Below are 22,761 nucleotides of genomic sequence, written 5' to 3'. Positions count from 1 at the left end.
TCGCAAAAAAAGTTTGTATTTAGTTTGTAGTCCTAAATCTATCTATCTATCTATCTATCTATCTATCTATCTATCTATCTATCTATCTATCTATCTAGCGACAAAGAAGAACACATTCCTATTTATATTTTGTTATATTAATATATAATATGTATAAATATATGTATAAATATTTGTATAAATAATATGTATTTACATTAAATTCTAAAATAAACTAAAACGTATTATATTATCTTAATATAAGTATTACACCAGTGTCTTACAATCAATTACAAGTAATTTTAGAGTTCTTTAAAGATTTCATATAAAAATAAGGTATTTTCTTTATAAATGTACATTTTTAATAATTGTTTTCCCAAAGAATAGTAATAAAATATTTTAAAATAAACGTAATGTGAAAAGGGTCTATTTTCAAAGAATCAAATTTTTGGCTAATACAGACGTTTAAGGGTAAATGGCGAATTAGCTTTGCGGATTGGACTACAAATTGACGTCATGACTGAATAAAATGTTGAATGAGATAACATTCCAGATCAACGGATAATTTGTCTAATCCAAATCCCCAATTATTTAATGTAGAAAAAAAGCTCAAAATAATAATTCAATTAAAAATAAAACGTTACGTGCGAATCGTACGTAACCCCTCGCTCAAAGGCACGCAAGTTACGTCATTATGACAGCAACAGATGGAAGAGCGAGCGAGTGAGAGAGAGAGAGAGAAAGAATGAGATCCGGCGAGATGGATACGTTGTAACTTCAGAAAATGACTGAACTCAATATCCATCTGTGAACAGAGAGAGGTAGAGTACATCACACCCCTTTCGTCGCTTCACAAACTCTGTTTATTCCGTTTAAATCACTTCGTTGTTTCTGTAGTAGGAACAGTTCATCGCTAGGAGGAAGTAAAGTGAACTACACATAGCATCGTGCTATCTGTCTCTCTGCTTGACATTCTCAACGCACTATTTTTGCATGGCAACATTAGTATCGTTTTGTATCAGTGTGGCTTGTGCACATGAGCCATTTTGTCTCAATAATATCAATTAATACTAGACGTTTATATTAAAATTATATATAGATAAGGTGGTTCCCTTCCGTTCTTCGTCACACCTATGCAGATCATTTTTCTAGTATGAATGTAATAGCCCAGTGTATCTCACGAATGCATATTAGCTGACAATATTAGCTCTGAATATGAATATAGATATTAATGCTTTCTGCACACCTGCACTGCATTGTAAACGTGTCTGCAGCTTCTCACAAGGAATTATATTTGTCATTTCGCTCATCATTAGGGGAAATCTTGGCAGATCCCTTCATTTTGCTGAAAAGAAGCCGGTGGTCTCTGAGACTGAGAGGTGTTGTGTGCCCATATTTGGCTGTCAAATGCACAGATACGACATGTTGACAGAAAGCAGGTAACATCATTTCTTTATAATTGTGTTTGCACGCATGTTTCATGTTGCTTTTATGTAACACATGTCCTGTAAACATCCATGTGGCTGCTGTTGTCAGTGCACATGCCGATTTAGTGTAGTACTTCATGTCTGGTGGTTATTTTTAGATGTTCTTTTAGAAGGCTGATCCTCTTGACTAGCTACTACTATATCGGTTAAATGAGTCTGTGCTGTTATGCAGCATCAGGCTTTTGTATTGATGACATTTTTATTCTTAAATCTGAGTCATAATCCTGCAGTGGACATATTGATGACTAATGGTTGCAATCAAGTCTGCAGTGCTCCATTTCTTAGGGGTTTTCAATCTTCTTTCTTTTCAATCCACGGACAAATATAATCATCCTTGTGTGTGGGACTTCCAACCTAAAATTTTAAAGGCATCTATTTAGTTTCTTGTATAAAAGCCCAATTTATATTGTGAAAAATTAATATTATAAATATATCTAGATATTTTTTGGAACATATTTCATTTCTGTTAAGTTAATTATTACATGATTACATTCAAACCCCTGTTTTAAAGGGTTAGTTCACCCAAAAAATTCTGTCCTTAATTTCTCACCCTCATGTCGCTCCACACCTGTAAGACCTTCGTTCATCTTCAGAACACAAATTACGATATTTTTGATGAAATCCGAGAGCCATCTGGCCTCCAATTACCACTTTCAATGCCCAGAAAGGTAGTAAAGACATCATTAAAATAGCCCATGTGACTACAGTGGTTCAACCTTAATGTTATGAAGCGACGAGAATACTTTTTGTGCGCAAAAAACAAACAGAAATAACGACTTTATTCAACAATTTCAACAGTGCAGCGCTTCCGGATTCTCATAAGAACAAATAAAGTCATTATTTTTGTTTGGTTGAACCACTGTAGTCACATGGACTATTTTAACGATGTCTTTACTACCTTTCTGGGCATTGAAAGTGGTAATTGTGTTGCAGTCTATCGGAGGCCAGATAGCTCACGGATTTCATCAAAAATATCTTAATTTGTGTTCTGAAGATGAACGAAGGTCTTATGGGTTTGGAGCGACATGAGGTTGAGAAATTAATGACAGAATTTTCATTTTTGGGTAAACTAACCCTTTAAAACACGGTTTTGAATGTAATAATTCATTTTTGGGTGAACTAACCCTTTAAGAAATGGTGATGCTCGGTGGTACACTTACTACTAGGAAAGATTTGCATCTAAAATATTCTGAACCAGCTCTGGCTGTTATGAATTATTCCATGTATGCTGAACAGAGTAGTCAAAGGTGATGGTCTCTGTTCACAGAAAACGCAGACGCAGCTGTGATGCTGAGCAGCTCCAGGTCTTGCCCCAGGCAAAGAGGTCTGGAGGTTACTCCTTTCTCCCTGAGGTTGGCCGTGATGTCTGGGACTCTGAGGTAAGAAGACGCAACAGCTTGCCAGGACCAATCGTTCATTCAAGAACGGCCAACTGAGACGGGCACGACGTTCATTATAGAATGTATTTCGTAAAGGTCCACAAAAGTATAGAGTTAAAGGGTTATTTCACCAAAAAATGAAAATAATGTCATTTATTACTCACCCTCATGGCGTTCCACACCCGTAAGACCTTCGTTCATCTTCGGAACACAAATTAAGATATTTTTGTTGAAATCCGATGGCTCAGTGAGGCCTCCATAGCCAGCAATGACATTTCCTCTCTCAAGATCCATTAATGTACTAAAAACATATTTAAATCAGTTCATGTGAGTACAGTGGTTCAATATTAATATTATAAAGCGACGAGAATATTTTTGGTGCACCAAAACAACAAAATAACGACTTATATAGTGATGGCTGATTTCAAAACACTGCTTTATTAAGCTTCGGAGCGTTATGAATCTTTTGTGTCGAATCATGATTTGGATCGTGTGTCAAACCGCCAAACTGCTGAAATCACGTGACTTTGGCGCTCCGAACCGCTGATTCAACACACGCCGAAGCTTCATGAAGCAGTGTTTTGAAATCGGCCATCACTATATAAGTTAATTTGGTTTTTTTTTGGTGCACAAAAAATATTCTTGTCGCTTTATAATATTAATATTGAACCACTGTACTCGCATGAACTGATTTAAATATGTTTTAGTACATTTAAGGATCTTGAGAGAGGAAATGTCATTGCTGGCTATGGAGGCCTCACTGAGCCATCGGATTTCAACAAAAATATCTTAATTTGCGTTCCGAAGATGAACGAAGGTCTTACGGGTGTGGAACGACATGAGGGTGATGACATTATTTTCATTTTTGGGTGAACTAAACCTTTAAGGCTGATTGCAAAGCTGTATCAAATGGAAGGCATTTCGACTTGACCTTCCATTTCCAGTGTAATGAATTAACCTAATTTTAATCTCTTTTTACTTGACAGCCCAATCGTAAGACATTTTTAGCCAAAATATAATTTACATTGCATAATAACCATCTTAATTTCCAAGACTATGAGTCTTTACTTAAAACTTTATAAACTGCGATCACTGGCTTCCGGCAACAGCTGTACACGTGTTCACGAGAGAGTTGATTTCCAGCGTAAGGGTGAAATCCTTCTCTTATCTTATATCCTCCCGACATTTTTCTTTAAATCTTCTCTTTTTAGACAAACTGGCGTTTTGTTTTGCTCTATCCTTTGCGCTTCCACATTCGTCAATTCTCACCTAAGTGCATGCTACGCCTACGTCATACATAATGATTTCCTCTTCAATTAAATACTTATTTTGAACGGTAGTATATTAACTTTCTAGTAAACTTTAATCAGAAGTGCTACAGCACAGAAACCCTTATTCTCAAATCTTTTTTTCCCCAACAGTCTTCCAGCAGTGACAGCAGTGGGATTAGCAGTCCGGAGCGCATGGCAGGAGCCAGTTCCAGCATCCAGAAGACTGACCAAAGAGGACTCCATGTTACCCAGGCTCCCTGCAGCCCCATTGCTCCCACCAACGCAGCAGAAGAGCCGGCCATTTCCTTGAGCCACAACATCTCATATGATCACATCAACCGTATCTTGAGGGAGGCCCACTTCAGTAGCCTGCAAACTCGTGGGCAGCAAGGTCCGACGTGATGGACAGTGACTCTTCCAGCACCCATTGGCATTAAGGAACAATGTACAGGGGACCTTTTCGAGGGACTTTATGGGTCGCTTTAAGGCCTGGCACAAATATAGGCCCTCTAAATGCATTTATGTTCTTTCTTATAGCACTTTTTCATGTTCATAGTGATTATGTGGGGCTCTACTTGATGTGTTGACCATGAACTTCACATAGGTGCTATATAAAAGAAAATCTTGAAAAAATAACATCAAGTTCTTGTAAGCTTTTCCCCTTTACGAGACAGTCACACATGGTGCTACTGCGGTTCTGGGTCATGTTTTACTCAGACATATGCATTTGGCCACTTTTGACACTCTTTGGTCGGTCTAGATAAGGAAAAGAAATAAAATAATGTCTTATTTAAGAGCTGAGGTCTAGAAACCATGTGATATTTGCAGCCCTGCTTTGGAGTCATTCCAGGATGATCAATAATGCTGTTGTTTACAGAAGATGCCGGTTTGATTCTCACTGGAATTTAGACTCTTTCAGGAAGGGATTTTTTGGGGCTTGATGATTGCTTACATATCCAAAACTCAGGTTTAGAGGATTTCTCTCTGCGTGCCATGAAGGTTGAGACTTCAAATGAGGAACTTGGTGCCAGATCCTTCGAAATTTTATATAGCATAGTCTCTTTACCTTAAAGAAAACGCGTACTAGCACATCACACTGTAGAGAGACTATTCTGAAAATGCATGCTGGACTCAGGTCTGTTAATGTACATAATGAAGCACTCTTTATCTATGAATTTAGAGAAGGTGTAAGCCAATTAACAAGTGATTTAGGGTGTAAATCCAGTGACTGCAAATTGAAAGCCATGTCTGATATTCACATTTGAATTTTAAAATAATCAGAGCTTGTAATATGCTAGTTTAGATCATTCACTGCGCTCGATGTAATACGAGGACTCGTTTTCTACGGGCAGACCAGGAATGACCTAAAATTAGCTTGCACCTAACTAAGCACTCTGCAGTGTCACGTCACCACAAAATTTTAAATATTTCACCATGTCCATACAACACACTAATGCCGGTGTCTAACCAATATATATATAATGGCTTAATTCATGTCAGAATGGTAAAACAAACAGGAATGGTAGTGCTCCTAAATTTAGTATGCACAAGTATAGTTCAGTCCTTTTTAGATACCCATCCTCAGCTAAACTTCAGCTTAGTCCAAACAGATTGTATGAGGACAGTTACATCATTTCAAGCAAGTGATCTAATTGTGTACAAGATACTGATATACTTTCAACTACTCGGTGCACAATACTGTACAACCTAGGCACTGTGTTTTGTGTGAAAGATTAGCTTTTGATGATGAAAATCGTCCCTGCAGTCACCATGGTTTTGTATGTAGGACTGTATATAATATAGCTAGCATATATACAATATTTGAAATCATTGTTATTTTATGAAATGTTCCTCTGATGTAAATGAAATAAAGATTTTTTTTTTTTTTTTTTTAAATATATGTATAGTTTTTTTAATTCCTGTTTCAGGCTCCGAATGGACATTTGTATTCAAAGCTGCCTTTCATAACTCGTGGCTTTAGTTTTATAAGTTACTGCAACATTTTCACACAAGACAATTGTTTATATATTTATATATTTACACACAATAGTTTGGCAGGATGTATTCTGATCAAACTTGACTATGTGGGTGGTAATGTTTGTTCTTATTTTATAATGCATACAGGAAGACATAAGTGCTTTCAGTTAGAGGAAAGAATGTAGTGCAAATAGTAGCAACCATTTCAGCAACACTTGTGTTTAACACCAGAACAGAAAAGCATCCTGAGTTGTTTCTCAATAGTATCGCAAAGAATTCAGAATGATTTGAAGGGATGTACCAAACTGATCATCAAGACTATTCCCAGCCTTAATGCGACTTAAAGGGATAGTTCACCCAAAAATGAAAATTCTGTCATCATTTCCTCAAGTTGTTCCAAACCTGCATAAATTTCTTTGTTCTGCTGAACACAAAGGGAGATATATTGTAACCAAATGGTTTTGGGGCACCATTGGCTTCCATAATATGGATAAAATACTATGGAAGTCAATAGAAGTTTGGTTACAACATTCTTCAAAATGTCTTCCTTTGTGTTTGGGTGAAGTATCCCTTTAATGTGAACCACTAGCAGCATTTAGACAGTGCATAAAGAGTATGTTGCAGTTGCAATTGCAGGTAGATGTTATCTCCATAAGTACTGGTTAAGACAGTGACCACATTCACATGCACAAAAATCCGTGACAGCAACTGGAATTTTCCAGTTGTAATCATGTAGTCAGCATATAAGACATGCATGTTCTTTTTCTGCTCTTCTCTGAAGGAAATACTGGAGTTTTTTTCTTAGTTATTCTGACTTAAACTCATCAAGAGCACTTTAACATGCAAAATGTATACACTACCTTTCAAAGTTTTGGGGTTGGTAATATTTTTCATGTTTTTGAAAGAAGTCTCTTATGCTCACCGAGGCAGCACTTATTTGATCAGAAATGCAGAAAAAAAAACTATTGTGAAATATTATTACAATTTAAAATAATGGTTTTTAATTTTAATATATTTTCAAATTTAATTTATTCCTTTGACGCAAAGCAGAGCAAATTTGCATCAAAGTCTTTATTGTCGCATGATCTGCTGATTTGATCATAATAAGAAAGATGTTTCTTCAACAGCAATGTTGAAAACAGTTGTGCTGCTTAATATTTTTTTCAGGATTCTTTGATAATAAGAAAGTTCAAAAGAACAACATCAGAATCTTTTGTATCATTATAAATAATAAATTTAATGCATTCTAATGAATAAAAGTCCTAATTTCTTTCTTTCTTTCAAAAACAAGCAAGCAAAAAAATCTTACTGACCCCAAGCTTTCGAATGGTACTGATAAATGAACATTTGATCTTCCTAATAAGGTGGTTACGAGACTCAGAATTATGATTAATACAAGCATCAGTCAAGGGTCTCTATTCAGATTTCGGGAAACCAGAAATGGTTTAATCGGGTCATGGCAATCATGTTACTGCATGTGCATGTAAATGTAGTCACTTGCAGCAATTATAATCATACCATTATTATTATTATTAATATCACAAGGTTGTTAACCATTCCATTCAAAAATTTCTTTCTCTCGGAAGCTGATTCTGTTCAAGAAGAAACCACTCATAGGCTGAATCATGTGAACATGAAAGAAAGGGTTATTTCCCCCCATGTCAGCACACAACCGTAAATGAATGTTGGCATCAGAGATTAAGGAAGGAGAAAGCAGACACTTGCTCACTTGATGTGGGTGAGCCTGCAGTTCTCTCACAGCTTTTCTCAATCACACAGTCTATGCCTGTAGTGGCTTCTACACTTGTCTGGGCGTCTGACTCGACAAGAACAGGCTCAACCAAACATACAGGTTTGCTTCTGTTAACTAGCTCCATTCCACTGAAGAGCGACAGTCTGGGTGGTTCTACGATCTTGGAGGTGTCCATGTTTCTGTTTCCCCCCTCTTCTTGCTGTCTTTTTATATGAGACCCAGATACAGCGCTGTTACTCTGTGGGTTTTGTGTAGATGGGGTCTCCTCTGATGGGATAACCGAGGTTGCGATTTCTCCAAGTTGTCCTGGAACAAAGGGGATGGTCATTGATTCAGAGGACTGGTCTGAAAGTGAAGAAACGGAGGAGGTTGGACCCCCAGCACGGTCACACCTGGGATTTGTGACACAACCAAGCAAGGCCTCAAACTGCCTTAGGAGCTAGTTAGAAAAAAAAAAAAAAAAAAAAAAAAGAGAAAAAGAATCTGTTAGTCTCACATAATTACAAAGAGGATCGTACTAGGGCAACTATCCTTATTAGTAAATATTAGCTGTATTAGTATTAATTATTATTAAAGAGGACATATTATGCCCTTTTACAAAGTCTAGATTTTGTTTTTGGGATCTACTAGAATAGGTTTTCATGCATGAATGTTCAAAAAACACATTATTTTTCATTGTTGCAGCACCTCTCTTCCCAGTCTGTCAGTAACGCTCTGTTTAGTTCCTGTCTCTATGAAGCCCCTCCTTCTGAAAAGCACAATGTGCTCCATTAGGGATGTGACAGTGAGGAAATTTTCCCACCGGTTAATCGATGTGTGACAACACCAGTAATACCGGTATCACCATGTCCACTGGCGCAGAGCTAGCGTTTTCAATTAATTCCCATGAAAGCTCAACTTCCATAGGAATGAACTGAAAACGCTCGCTTTGCTCCATGCCAGTTGACACGCACCTTTGGATGCCCGTGCCGCAGTGCGCATTTTACTTTCTCTTTCAAATTAGCGGTTATTCGGGGGCGGCAATTGCTTGAATGGTGGGTTCATTATTATTCTTAATGAAAAACACAACAACAAAACAGTACAATGACAAACTCGACTAAATAGGCGCTTTTTCATTTCACTTTGAAACCAAATCTTCCGCCATCGTCTTGTCAGTCAAAAGTGAGGCGAAATGGGTGAAGTGAGTTGAAATCTGACTCTCTGCGACTCTTGTTCGGATCACGCTGAATTGAGCAGATGCCTTCAGTTTTTAATTGTAGTGTCTGTACTCTAACTGAACTAAATTATTTTTATTACTATGAATCAAAATGACGGTGCCGGGGTGGTGTCGAGGTGGGCAAGTGATGTAACAGGTATTGCGGCTCCGACTATAGCAGCAAGCCTATGCTCCATAACAGCAAGTTTAATCTTCTCAGGTGTAAACACTAACACTTTGACATGGCAACAATACTCTACTAACACAACTCAACCAGGCCTCGCCCCTTTTTTTGCGTATGCCTTGGGTGGAATTATTTAAATGAGGAATATTGTGACGTGTTCGTTCCAGGAAGAAAACTCAAGACAACAATCAACGTGTTTCAGGGAGTTCAGAAACAGTGATTACTGATATCCACCTTATTTTGCAAAGCGGAAGTAAGCTATTTTCTTTGAATGTGTGAGACTTCTGGTTCATTAGCTGCTATAGTTAAATAACTAGAACAATTACAAAGTGCAGTAAACAGTAAAATTATTTGCGCTACAAACCAGTGTGTTTATGATTATGATAATAATATAAAATTCCATGATAACAAATACTATTTTGCAATATAAAGCAGCATAACGGACTATTTTAACGGACTGACAGCTAAAATAACTGGAAGCGAATGACAATGGAAGCTTCACACATTCAGGTTACAAATGGCTGCATCCACTCTTAAGTAATAAGGAGTAACTCCCTTTAGAGTGGACCGTTTGTAACTTTGCAGACCTTATTCATGTTCAAACAGCAACATTACACACTAAAGAAAGTTGAAATTGTAAAAAAAAAAACATAATAGGTCCTTTTTAATAATAGTCTTTTTATTACTAAATAATCTGCTTCCACTCATTTACACATGGTTTTGTTGACGGTACCTTGGTTGCCTTGTTGGCGACAGGGCCGGTGGTTCCTTCACTAAGTTGTTCGAGGCGTTTGTGTGTGATATTGAAAATATGATCTAGAGAGAGGAAGTCTGAAGACATCAGGCAGGCCAGAGCACACAACGCCCTCTGCAGAATGGAAATAGAAACTGGTTATGCTGTGCGTTATCAACACAAATTTTTCAAGAACAGCAATTTAGGATGTTTATTAAAAAAAATATACTGAGCCTAAATGTAGCCGAATAGGACACATTACCATTTGGACGATTTGTGTGTGGTCCTGAAGTTTGCGAGAGAGAAGTTCAACAACCACCTCACAGTTGAGAGTTGAGCATCTGAAAGAAAACAGGAGCAAGACATCACTTATTTTAACTATGACATTACTGTGAAAAGAAAACTGCATGCGCTGACATTACAATCCAAGGGTGTATTGCAGATCAGTATTGATCTGCACTGATGCCAAAAATCAAAAACATGTCTCATATGGAATTTTTTACTCTTTGATGAAGTACTGGCTCTCTTCTCTGGATAGGAAGACTTTGGAACCATTGGTCAGTCGGTTGATAAGTGCCGTCTCCTGACCACAGTCCCCCAGCTGAATGGCCTCCACACTGATTCAAATGAACATAAATATCTCAGAATAACTATGTGAATCTCACAAAACCTCAAAAGAATCAAATCAAAAGAAAAAATCAATATACTATATTTTGCTTTGTGAACATGATGCTTATTTATTCATTCTTATTACCATTATGTGAAAAAAGTTCAGTACTGCTCAAAGGTTTGACGCCAGTAAGATTGATCAGTAATCAGTAATTGATCAAAATTGATCAAAAGTGACAGTGAAGACATTTATAATGTTACAAATAATTTCTATTTCAAATAAATGCTGTTCTTTTTTAACTTTCTAAACATCAAAGAATCCTGAAAAAAAAAGTATCACGATTTCCACAAAAATATTAAGCAGCACAACTGTTTTCAACACTGATAATAAGAAATGTTTCTTGAGCAGCAAATAATCATATTAGAATGATTTCTGAAGGATCATGTGACACTGAAGACTGGAGTAATGATGCTGAAAATTCAGCTTTGCCATCACAGGAATAAATTACATTTTAAAATATATTCAAATAGAAATTAATTTTGATCTATAAATAAAGCTTCGGTCAACATAAGGGACATCTTTCAAAAACATTACTATTTTTTAGATATAAATATAATAATATTTGTTATACTGCCTTTAATGTATGCAGATTTAATTTAAAAAATATTGTATAAATTGTTTATTGTTAAACAGTAATAAAAATAATTGCTTTACACTGAGAACAATGAGAAATGGTCACAATAAAAAAGAAGTCAAACATACTGATTCATTATGATAATGAGAATTTATGCTTAATTTAACCATCATGATTCAGTGGTCCTAAACATTTCCTCCTTTTACAAAATAAAAAATATAAAATATAAATATAATATAATATTAGTTATATATTTCTTATATTTATATATTTCTTATATATTTATATATTTCTTTCATGTAATTTTGTTGTGAAATATGACAAATGACAATGGGCTCTGTATGCTATTTTAGTTCTGGAAAAAAATGAGACGCCAGCATTAAAATCCCCCTTGGTGATGCAATGACCTGACGTTAATGACCTCAAACACTTGAGAAAGCAATGTGTGTTGACCTCCATCAAGAACAGAAGCCCTGTAGCAGTCTGTCTCATACCGTTCTGATAGGTCACCACTCTCCCGACTCGCGCCGGAATGGCTGCCAGAGCCGCCCGACTTACTGCTTCTTCCCAGTGAGGCCTGGCTGGTTTCCGCAGTCTCCTGGGATGAGTTGTGGGAGGAGCTGTGCCCACTGTCCGTTTCCTCCCAGCCTCCACCAGCCTGCCCTGGGCACCTGTGAGATGCTAAGAAGAGGAGAAATGGTCATTTCTTTGAAATTATTAACAAGCACTACTTTTAAAATCTTGTGCATGGCTCACCTCTGTGGCCGTGGGCTGGGATGTTGTAGGCACATGCTGGTACTGCCATCTCCACAGTAGCAGAGGGCGCCACCACAGCGTGGTAGTGGTTGTCATGTAGACGGATGCCAGGATGCTCTGTTGGAGGAAGGACAGCGCTGGCAACCACCTCGGCAGCTTTCTGAATCTTGTCCAATAGAGTCCCTCCACCTGAACGAGAGAGGGAAACATTGCATGAAATAAGACAGGACACACACCAGAATGTTTTCCCAGTTGTAAATATTAGTGTTGAGCTCAGGACTTGGATGAATAACATTAAATGTCTTGTGTCTTACTGGACTCTTTCCTTCCTGGGCTGTATCCAAACCCCTGCATGCCAGACCTGTGCAACTCTGAGCCCATTCCTGCAAACAAAAATCTTGGTATATGTTATTCACATACTATAACTATTTAACATTTTTAACTTGTTTTAAAGTATCCCTTTTATTCTTTTTTGGATATTGCCCTTCATGTAGTGTTATAAAGCTGTTTGTGGATGTAAAAGGTCTGCAAACTTTCAAAGATCAAAGTGCATGATAAATGGAGTTATTGTCTCCCAAAAGAAAGAACCGATTGTGAACTGTCTGAAACGAGCCGTCAAAAATTCCAGTCTAACTTCCTGCATGAACCTACTTAGGTTTGTAACAAATTTGCATAATGCCAGCCTATGGTCTTCATGAAAAATATCTACTTTGACCCTCAAACACTGTAGTTGTAGCTGAGGCCCGGAAGAGTTTAGTTTCATGTTGTCGACATGTCGAGAAGTAGTTGTTTTCTGCGCTACGAAAGCAAATCCACTTTGAAGGCACTTCCAAAGGATGAGGACTCACGCTCGAATTGATACGGAGAAACTGACGCCATTGTTACTGTTCGTATCATTAAAGAAAGCCTCTGGAGCTGAATTTCAGATATGGTAATGGACGTTTGGTTTTCGACATGCACTGTAAGCAGTAGACCAATCAAAACAGACTGGGCCATCTGACCAATCAGAGCAGGAAAGGAGGGGTTTAGAGAGATCGGATCACTGATCGAACCAGACATTGGTTTAGGACAATGTCAGAAAAGAGGTGATGCTGAAATGTATATTATGAGAAAATAAGTTTTTTTGACCTTGGATTCATGTAAACCTATTGTAGGAGACAAATTAGAAACCTTTAAAATAGCATAATTTGGTAAAAATACCAAAATAGCACTCACCCACAGATTGTGTCACTGTTTTGTGTGGAAACAGTCCAGAATCTGAGGACATGGTATCATTAAATAGTAGGCTAGCCAACTCCTGTATAGAAACAAATGCTGGCTCAATTCAGATATTTATAACAAGAAACAAACAACAAATAGACAGAAGAGTGACTGCCTCCTGTATTAATTATATACTGCATATTCTTTATGAATAGAAATACATCTATGTTTTGTTTTCTATTTATACCATAATAAACTGTAAATCATACATTAAAGTAATAATCAGAAGGTCAACATACAAGACTACAAAAAATAATGATCATAGGAATGACTGAACTGGAGTTTAATGGGTCAATGATATTGATTTGTCTTCACAGTTACATTTTAGGACTAGATGGTAATATCCCTTGATTTTATTGCACCTTCCTGAGATGAGTGGGGAACAGAGAGAACAGGGAGAAAGTTTTACCTGAGCTGAGCTTCTGACTTTCTGAAAAAGAGCACTTCCATGGATGGGGTCCGGGGGGCCACTGTAGACTAAGAAACACATAATGCTGTCACCCTTTTTATTGACTTGAAATCAACTCAAAACATAACTCATTTTATTTACTTTGGGGTTTGGGGTCTGTGTATTTTTTAAATAGTTTTTTGAAAGAAGTCTCACCAAGGCTGTATTTATTATATGAAAAATACAGTAAAAACAGAAATATTGTGAAATATTATTTCAATTTAAAATAACTGTTTTTATTTTAATATATTCCTGTGATGCAAAGCTTAATTTTCAGCATCATTACTCCAGTTTTCAGAGTCACATGATCCTTCAGAAATAATTTTAATATGCTAATTTGATGCTCAAGAAACATTTTTTTATTATTATTATCAATGTTGAAAACAGTTGTGCTGTTTGTTATTTTTGTGGAAACCGTGATACATCTGTTTTTTCCAGAAATCTTTGATTTCTTTACTGATACTGATTCTCAATTTAATGTCTTTACTGTATAAAAATTTCTTTAAAAAAAATCTTACTGACCGCAGACTTTCAAACTGCATGTTCCTGCTGATATCGTGATTGATTTATCAGTGCATGTTATTCCAAAGAAAAAAAAACTTTTGAAAACTTTAATCAAAATATAAACGACTTCCAAATTTTGCTGACATCACCAATCTGTTCCATTTTTCATGTCATACAGAGACCACTTTTAACAATCCAATCAATTCCCAGTGGCTAAAATCAAGTCCTGCCCTACATTTTTTATATCACTGAATATCCCGTTTCACCAAGTAAAACAGGTTGGAAACATCATTGCATATTGATTATAAGATTTCACAAGTTTCTGATGCTCTGGTTTTATTGATTGAAACATTATGGTTTTGTGTGCGACTCCTAAGAATCGGTCAATATGACTTCCTTTAAAAAGTGCGACAGTGTTTACCTTGAATTGTTTAGACCTGCTCACCTATTACTTCCTGTATAAATGTAGCATTCCGCCGTAGCTCTGTGAGGAAGTGAGGTGGTCCATGGCCACATAAATGCAGGAGAATCTTCAGGACCTTGGACAGGGTTAAAAGCACAATAAAAACCACAGCACAACTAAAGCCAAGATGTAGCTCAAAGAAGGGAGTTCATGAATTACCCGTTGCAGGGTTTGAACCTACAACCTTCCGGTTACCAACCCAAATAAGACTGAGCCATACCACCCTATCTCACCTTAAGTTTGACATGGCAGGACTCCACCTGTAGTCTCTCCAAGAGGTACTCGAGAAGACACTGGCAGCAGCCCACTGACTCATGGGAAATTTCTTAGATATCATGACTGTCAAGGTCCACTGATGTCAGAGCATTCATTATTCTCCTATACTCTACTCTCTTCTGTAATGCCACAAAAAGGATACTGCCAATTTCCTCAAAAAGATAGCCGGGACAAGGCGATTCGTCATCTGATGTTGCTCGCATAAGCGTTGGCACCTGAGACACAAAAAAAGAGGTGAGCAGAAGTACTGTGGTATAACCATTTGAAGTACCATGGTTGGCTACTATATACTATGAAAGTAACATGCTATTTATACTATAAAGCACTCACGTTACTACTACAGTACATGTCAAAAAAACATGGTAGGACCACGGTACGTAATGTCCAAAACACCATGGAGATACCACGGTATTATGGTCGTGTATTTTTAAGTGTAATATCAATTATATGCTGAGATAAACAGTCTATTTAACTACTGCTAACGTCAGATATCCAGTAAACAACGTAGAAAACTAGGTTTGGCGTAGCTGAAATGACATTACATCCCTGGTGCCGCGGATACGTACTTTTTGTAGGAAAACCAACCGTTCCAATAATGTAGCCATGATGGAGCAATCTGTGTTTTTTCGCCTGTCTATGTACCATTTCTCACAGGGCGGGTGACTGTGCAGGTCCTGCCTGCCCGAGAATATCTTCTTCACAATCCACACGGAGCTCTGTTTAGCTCGCCCACTCTGAACTGAAACAGATTTGTGAATCGGATCTTTTCAGTGAACCGGTTCAGATGTATTTGTTCACGAATGACTCCTTTGAGAGTCCTCTGTTCAGAGCAATCGATTCGCGGAAATGAATTCAAGGTGGTTGTAGCCAATAGAACGCGGTCCTAAAGAACACGTGACTGGATACGGAAGTTAATGTATAGTGTATTTTTTCACCACCATGAAAATGTCTTTGAAATCAACTCATGTTAATATTGGCTATTCACCATACGAAGGAAGCTACAACAGAAAAATCAACCAATCAGGAAGCAGTGCAGATATTTCTGGGTCCAGATTAACGCTTTGATTGGCCAATTACTCGTCAATGGGTGGTTTACACACGTTATCTCAGAGGTCACCAACATGGCGCTGTCCGTGTTGAAAATACACACTACATAAATCTCTGAGTGTCTGACTTTTGTGAATAACTATGATGGGTCACAATGATTTTAAATGAACGTCAGCCCACCAAATTATTATTTTGCTGCTATATAAAAGGATTACTGTAAGATATTTTCTAGTTTTTGAACTATGTCTGGTTCAAATGTTTGGACTCGCAGCAGAGCGCGAATGAGACTCTTCCCAGAGCTGATGGCTCAATGCTCAGGAGAGGTATTCCTTATTAGTTTAATCAGTATTGTCATATGTGTTTGTGTGTAGATAGATAGATAGATAATATTATGCATTTATCCTTTTGTAAAACTATCTGTTTTTCTATTATTATTAGGCAGCTGCTTATGGGAAATGTGTGGCTGCCACAACCACTGGAAAACAGGAGCTGACCAAAAACATGTGTGTCAAAGAATTTGAAGCACTGAAAAGCTGCTTTCAATCTGCTGTGAGTGTTTTATTGTGATTATGCTGCTAATAGACAAGTATCCTGATCACACAAATCTACATTAGAGACATGGTTAATCAGAAAACAATGTTTCTTATATTATAAGTGATATATAAATTATTTTATACTTTAAATATAATTAAATTGCTGTAGCTCAAACATTAGAGCGTGACGCGAACACCAAGGTCATGGGTTTGATTCCTAGGGAATACATGAACCTATAAAATGTTTATCTTGAATGCAATGCAAGTCGCTTTGGATAAAAGCATCTGCCAAATTTAAATTACAAATTGTATATTAATGTTTATAAATATTATCTGCATAGTTTATTATGTGTATATATATTTTATTGGCCTTTCCTAACTAATTGTTTTATATTTGCAGGCGAAAAAGGGAGTAAAGTGAACAACATCATGAATAAATGTTAATCTTGACAGCGCTGGAGATCATTTTAATTAGCCAGTAAAACATTTCTGGTGATCAATATCTTTTGTCTTCTTTCATAGTTGCTTTTGTCATTTCTCTCATAGATATTAATATTGTGTTTCAAATGGATAATTGTGCACAAAAATACAATACATTTTTTTATAAAAACATGGAATCATAATTCTCTTCATTTGTTCAGACATATCGTTACAATATAATATACAGAGGTGGTTTGGACTGAATTATATCACCATCTGCATCATTACTTTGCTCTTTTCCCATATCAATATATCAGAATTGGGATAAAAGAGACGGACTAATGATAAGCAGACATTCTGTGTTGTTTGGAGTGTGTAATTGATGAGGGAGTGTCAGAATGAGAAATGAGATATGAGGTGTTACTTGATGGGTGGTCATTATCATGCCCTTGACCGCCGATTGCAGATTAGTACTCGAGTTGGGCTCCAAATTTGGACTCGCTCCTGAAATCTAGGATGGCGGTTTTAAGGGTTTTGTTTCCAATCAAACAAAAGCAGGCTGAAACATGAAAGGCCAGCTGATTAATGTGTATCCGTGGGGTGTATGTCACTGGCACCACAAAAGATTATGGGCTCTTAGTCGTCTCGTATGGAATGTAAAGCTGTGCCACTGTTAAATACACCCTTCCTGCACAACCTGCACCCTCATTAGCCACATGTTAATTGATAGAAGGGCCATAAAGCCAGCCACTAATGACTGGGGATCAACAAACGAAGAATGGCTCTGGTATAAAAAAAAAATGTTTCCAGCAAAGCAATGACCTGTATATCTATAAGAAAACACATGCTACAGGTTATTGCTTTAGCTTAGTCACAATCAATGTTTGTGGCCTTCCTTCATATGGGCTTCATTTGCACATTTTCAGTGCACTACAAGGTGTTAATTGAAAGAGAATGGTATTGTGGAAATGGTTGTGTTTGGTCCAAATTGGCTATAAAATCTAATGGTTTAGGCTGGGGAACTTGTCTTAACATTAAAAAGGGTTATGCAGACGATCAGTTCCGTGCACATTGAGCATTAAGGCCCGGGTATACTTAATTTTCCGCGTTCCGCTCAGTCTCGCGAATAGTTGAGCACGTGGGCTTTTCAAAGTTTAAACCGTGAGCGCGGAAATACGCGTTCGGCGCATGCGCACTATCTAGCGCACATGCGCTGTTGTACGCGCTCCGTCTGCGCGGACCCTCCTGATTACGAAAATTACGTCACACGGACCGTTGCGGAACGCGGACCGCCGAAGCAAGTATACTTTGGACTTAGTGCTGCATTCACGTGCTATCGTGCTAAATTTGATAAATCCCACTTCTTAAATCGTGATTACAAGCTCATCCCATTCGAAATGTGAGAAGGTTTATGTGCAATTTTTACCAAGGAAACTCGTATTTACGATAATTCTGAGAGCATGTGAAGGCAGCATTAATGTAGCAGATACTACTTGTCCTTTATCATGCCAATACTTGACATCAACCAGAGACAGCAACAATGTTTTAAAACATTTCTAATTCTTGTATAGTCATCAAACATGCTATATTTATGACCTCATATTAATTGATAGACTAAACAGGATATTTGTGCTTTCAAAAATTACTTTTGTAAACATTTATACATCACTATAAAATTTAACCTAAAATCTTAAACTTGAGGGGAAAAGATAATGGACATGTCATTTGTAAACTTTTTTAAAGGATAAACAGGAGAAATATAAACACAAAGAACATTTTGCACAGAAATGCTGTTACACATAAATCGTTTTATTAATTTAACCCAATAAAAGAACAAAGTAAATGGTTTAGGCCAAACAGTTATCAACTTCTAACATGTAACAAGCTTTTTTAGAGGTCTCCACATCATCTGGTAACTTTTAAACACCTGTACATGGATAAGTTAAGCAATGTTACTGAGAAGGCAGCATTCCATTAATCTCTTATGACTTTAAACCATCTATCTCTCTCTCTCTCTCTCTCTATATATATATATATATATATATATATTTGTTCTTTTGAAATATAAGATCCCCAGAAGCGAGACCAGGAAATTTATCAAAAGAATAGTCAATTACCATGACTGGTTTAACCAGAAAGGTATATAAAAATGTAGTTAGGGGGGAAAAAGGCGCAATCCACACACAGTGTGGGTGTAACAGACTTCACATACACATTGCTGCAGACCATAAACCCATGAGGCACTGACCAGAATCACATCTTCACAGGCAAATATATGGAATGTAGAACAACAAATCAATGCAACCCTGAAAAGAAATCCACTGCACAGTGAAAACAAAGAATTGAATGTGGGAAATGGTCATGTTATGTTCAGCACTTAATTTAGGAATCTATATGGTCCAATTTCAGACCAACCTCAAAAGATGAGAGTTGAGTACTTTCATAAAGTGATAAAAGAGAGTCACAGACATGCTAAACATACTGAAACAAACTAGAAGAGAAAAACAATATGCACAATTATATTAGCTACAGATCAGACATTTTGCATCAGTCGGATCATCAACGATTCTCATACTTCATTCACTTACAGCTGGTTTGATTTACTATTAGTTAACTATAAAGTCAACTTTTAAATATACTAACTATTAATTATCATAAGTTAACTCTTTGGAAGGAAAATCTGATACTGCAGACCCACATTGAAAGACACTCCTTTAAAAGGCATACATTTGATTGCATTAAAAAAAAGAAAGAAATTAGAAAAAAAGAAAAAAAAAAAGAAAAAAAAAGATGCTTTCATAAAGGACTTTGGATGAATATGAAAGACAATTCTCAATTTTCAGGATTTTTCTGAAAACCATTAAGGAAAGTCTCTGCCTGGACTCCCAAGGCTTTAATACAACTTAACAAAGTACACTGGAAAAACAAAGATGTCAGTGACTATAGTCTCAGATAAGAACCTTATTTTTCCCAATCAGACTGACCACTGAACATGTTGGCAAAGGTAACATTAACACTCCATGTTCATTATACAGAAAAACAGAATGAAAACACTAAGGCACAGTAAATGGTCCAATAGTTCCCAGAGAAAAAAAAAAAAAAAAAATCAGGTCCTACAAAGATAAATTATTTTTTAAAAACTCACCTCATATTAATTGTAAAGCCGACAGAAGTTTCTGGCTTCTATTTCCATTCACAGAAGGTAAAACTTCATGCAATAACTACATTTCATTTTACACCTTAGCATATAATTTACCATAGCAGCCACAAGGGGGTACACTTGTGCCATTTTCCTATGCGATAGTCCAAAACACAATATTCTGAAAAGCCCCCTGTGCCCATCAAGGCCCATTTTTAATGCGATGCCCGCTCAGTTTATTACACCAGACATTCTGTTTATTGCACAAGATTCAGCAAAATCTCACACAAAACAATAATGGAAGCTCATAAGGGACTGTGGATTCAGTGCTCCCGGTGGACAACTAAAGGATCAAATCAAAGTGCCCACTGTCATCATGAACCCAAAAGGAATGTTCTGTCTACTTTTAAAATGAGGAAAGAGATTCTTCTCACAGCCAGATCACTTACGTACGTTTTTAAAGCGTGCATTTCTGCACGTCCATTTAAGAGTACCGTGTGGTTCCAAAGGTAGGAGCAACCTACTCTAACTCTTCATTCTCCTGCCTTTGAAACGTCTGTTTAAGCTGGCGTGTGTGAACCAGAGACCCTGCCAGCAGCTGCCCCTTTAGGTCAGCGTTTAAGTCTAAACCTACGTCCCGCAGAAGATCCAGGTCAGCACCTCCTCCACCCTCAGGGTCCACAGATCTGCGCCTCCTCTTAAGGTCCACCCCTCCATCCTCTCTGCTCCTCTTTTCCTCTTTCTTCTCCTCTTCTAGTGGGACTATATTCTCCTTCAAGTCCCTGCCTCCTTTTTGCTTAGGCACTGGATTGAGTTCTGCTCGATCCTTCTTCGCGTCAATGACCTGCTGTAGTTGGTCTAGCCGTTCCTTCTGCTCAAGTATTCTTTTCTCCTTCTCAGCACGTTCCATGATCTCTTTATCCGTCTTCTCTCGTTCCTGTTTTAAACTGTCATCCTCAAGAATTCCCTTTTGCCGCCGCGCATCAATGGCCTGTTGCAGCTGGTCTAGCCGCTCCTTGTGCTCGAGCAATCTTTTCTCCTCCTCAGCACGCTCCATGATCTCTTTATCTATCTTCTCTTGTTCCCGTTTCAACCTCTCTGCTTCAAGCCTTTCCTTCTCTAGCTGTTCCTTTTGCTGCCGCACGCGTTCCAGCTCTTGCTCGCGTGCCAGTTCCTCTCGTCTTTCCCGCTCCTTCCTCTCCTTCTCAACACGGGCCTGCACTTCCTTCTCAATCCTTTCCTTATCCAACTTTTCTTTCTCTATGCGCTCCTTCTCTGCCTCCAGTTGGACCAATTTCTGTCTCAATCTCTCCTCTTTCTCAGCTAGAGCGTTGGGATTTATTTCTGGTTCTTGTTTGTGCAGCGGAACACCTTGGGCGTCAACCTCTGCAGATATTGCTTCGCCATGCCCTGCTTGGTTTTTCAGCTCCAGCTTCTTTTTGAGAACTTCAGCACCTCCATCTTCCACTGATTCAAGGGCATTGTGGGGAAGACTGGCTGCAACGTGAGCCTCTTTTGCTGCTGGCTCCTCAGGCACCGCAACATCTGCAGCTACATGAACCGGCTCACCCTGGGGCTGTTGCAATTGGTCCGGAGCGACAGCAGCAACTTTAGACTTCATTGCCCCCTCCATCCCTTCCAGCTGCCTCTGCACAGCATTCTCTACCTCACCTGCACCCTCTCCTACAAAAGACATGATGTGTTTCATTACTGCACTGCATGCAAAAACACTTCAGAAGGGAGCACAAATACTGGGGTGCGTTTCCCATACAATGGTGTAACCCGCCACTTAAAGAATTAGTTCACATCAGTATTAAAAATGTTTTCTCCATATAGTGGATCTCAGTGGCTACCAATGGGTTGAAGGTCCAAATTGCAGTTTCAATGCAGCTTCAAAGGGCTCTACATAATCCCAGCTGACGAATAAGGGTCTTACCTAGTGAAATGATCTTTCATTTTATAAAAAAATGTAACATTTATATACTTTTTAACCACAAATGCTCGTCTTGCACTAGCTCTGTAATGTACCATGCATTAAGTAATCATGTTGGAAAGGTCACGCGTGACATAGGTTGAAGTACCAAACAAGTGTCAAAGATTAAGTCAAATGGCCTTTACAAAAAAAAAAAAAAAGGTAAAATGTTGGACGATTTTGAAGTTGGAGGAGAACATGAGATGGAGTTTTTCGCCCTACCGCGATACTTCTGCCTATGTACTTCTATACATGGAGAAAAATCCTGGAATGTTTTCCTCAAAAACTTTAATTTCTTTTCAACTGAAGAAAGAAAGACATAAACATCTTGGATGACATGGGGGTGAGTAAATTATCAGGAAATTTTACTTCTGAAGTGAACTAATCCTTTAACTACCACAGTACGATGCCTCGTTAAAGATATCGACTAGCTAGTCATGACTGTTTCCTGAAATTTGTCGTTGAACCACATTGGTTAATCATGTCATGCATCATTAGAAGTAATAACTTCTTTAAATGAATCAGTTTGAGATCAAATTAATGCTAGATGTTTTGCTAAATTTAAATTACGGACATGGCATCTGAGGACTAATTCTCATTTTTTGCTTTATTTACAGATTCAATCATAGGCTCATTCTTCCGTTCTAGAGCACGTACGCACATGGGCACTCTTAAAAAATGGTGCTTTAAATCTCTTGACAATCTAAAAGACGTAAATGACATTTGTATATATTCAAAATA

General features: G+C 37.7%; 4 protein-coding genes across 7 annotated transcripts in view; 2 read left to right on the top strand and 2 right to left on the bottom strand.

The window, feature by feature from the left end:
* Window positions 1–647: 647 nt before the first annotated feature.
* Window positions 648–6,012, top strand: si:dkey-21c1.1 (uncharacterized protein LOC100150256 homolog). The gene is made up of 4 exons (XM_051915500.1): window positions 648–800; window positions 1,296–1,418; window positions 2,734–2,845; window positions 4,267–6,012. Exons 2-4 carry the CDS (start codon window positions 1,387–1,389, stop codon window positions 4,516–4,518), a joined length of 396 nt encoding a protein of 131 aa, XP_051771460.1. The 5' UTR covers window positions 648–800; window positions 1,296–1,386; the 3' UTR covers window positions 4,519–6,012.
* A 119-nt stretch (window positions 6,013–6,131) lies between these two features.
* tepsin (TEPSIN adaptor related protein complex 4 accessory protein) lies at window positions 6,132–15,669 on the bottom strand. The gene is made up of 13 exons (XM_051915494.1): window positions 15,476–15,669; window positions 15,052–15,124; window positions 14,867–14,958; window positions 14,616–14,709; window positions 13,628–13,695; window positions 13,174–13,255; window positions 12,273–12,341; window positions 11,959–12,147; window positions 11,697–11,883; window positions 10,462–10,575; window positions 10,221–10,299; window positions 9,959–10,093; window positions 6,132–8,285 (listed from the first exon to the last, which is right to left on the bottom strand). Exons 1-13 carry the CDS (start codon window positions 15,512–15,514, stop codon window positions 7,785–7,787), a joined length of 1,722 nt encoding a protein of 573 aa, XP_051771454.1. The 5' UTR covers window positions 15,515–15,669; the 3' UTR covers window positions 6,132–7,784.
* A 208-nt stretch (window positions 15,670–15,877) lies between these two features.
* ndufaf8 (NADH:ubiquinone oxidoreductase complex assembly factor 8) lies at window positions 15,878–17,106 on the top strand. The gene is made up of 3 exons (XM_051915501.1): window positions 15,878–16,279; window positions 16,395–16,505; window positions 16,890–17,106. Exons 1-3 carry the CDS (start codon window positions 16,199–16,201, stop codon window positions 16,908–16,910), a joined length of 213 nt encoding a protein of 70 aa, XP_051771461.1. The 5' UTR covers window positions 15,878–16,198; the 3' UTR covers window positions 16,911–17,106.
* A 1,591-nt stretch (window positions 17,107–18,697) lies between these two features.
* The window catches only part of slc38a10 (solute carrier family 38 member 10), a 29,768-nt gene continuing 25,704 nt past the window's right edge, over window positions 18,698–22,761 (bottom strand). For all 4 annotated transcript variants that reach the window (XM_051915489.1, XM_051915490.1, XM_051915488.1 and 1 more), the window contains one exon: window positions 18,698–21,731. In XM_051915489.1, coding sequence (XP_051771449.1) covers window positions 20,569–21,731 — 1,163 coding nt within the window. In that variant the 3' untranslated portion in view covers window positions 18,698–20,568. The remainder of the gene's footprint in view (window positions 21,732–22,761) is intronic.

The sequence above is a fragment of the Ctenopharyngodon idella genome, chromosome 12 (genome assembly GCF_019924925.1).
Source record: "Ctenopharyngodon idella isolate HZGC_01 chromosome 12, HZGC01, whole genome shotgun sequence".
Lineage (NCBI taxonomy): Eukaryota > Metazoa > Chordata > Actinopteri > Cypriniformes > Xenocyprididae > Ctenopharyngodon > Ctenopharyngodon idella.
Note: the sequence above shows the minus strand (reverse complement) of the source record. Positions and strands in the feature narration are given on the sequence as shown.

Bases quoted from the DNA above. Each gene is read 5' to 3' on its own strand.
- si:dkey-21c1.1 (XM_051915500.1), top strand. From the start codon at position 1,387: ATGCACAGATACGACATGTTGACAGAAAGCAG. The intron at 1,419-2,733 runs GTAACATCATTT...CTCTGTTCACAG, and splicing joins GACATGTTGACAGAAAGCAG to AAAACGCAGACGCAGCTGTG. The intron at 2,846-4,266 runs GTAAGAAGACGC...TTTCCCCAACAG, and splicing joins GTGATGTCTGGGACTCTGAG to TCTTCCAGCAGTGACAGCAG.
- tepsin (XM_051915494.1), bottom strand. From the start codon at position 15,514: ATGGCTACATTATTGGAACGGTTGGTTTTCCTACAAAAA. The intron at 12,148-12,272 runs GTAAGACACAAG...TCTCTCGTTCAG, and splicing joins CCCAGGAAGGAAAGAGTCCA to GTGGAGGGACTCTATTGGAC. The intron at 10,300-10,461 runs GTAAAAAATTCC...GTTTTCTTTCAG, and splicing joins AGCCAGTACTTCATCAAAGA to ATGCTCAACTCTCAACTGTG.
- ndufaf8 (XM_051915501.1), top strand. From the start codon at position 16,199: ATGTCTGGTTCAAATGTTTGGACTCGCAGCAGAGCGCGAATGAGACTC. The intron at 16,280-16,394 runs GTATTCCTTATT...TATTATTATTAG, and splicing joins TGGCTCAATGCTCAGGAGAG to GCAGCTGCTTATGGGAAATG. The intron at 16,506-16,889 runs GTGAGTGTTTTA...TTATATTTGCAG, and splicing joins AAAGCTGCTTTCAATCTGCT to GCGAAAAAGGGAGTAAAGTG.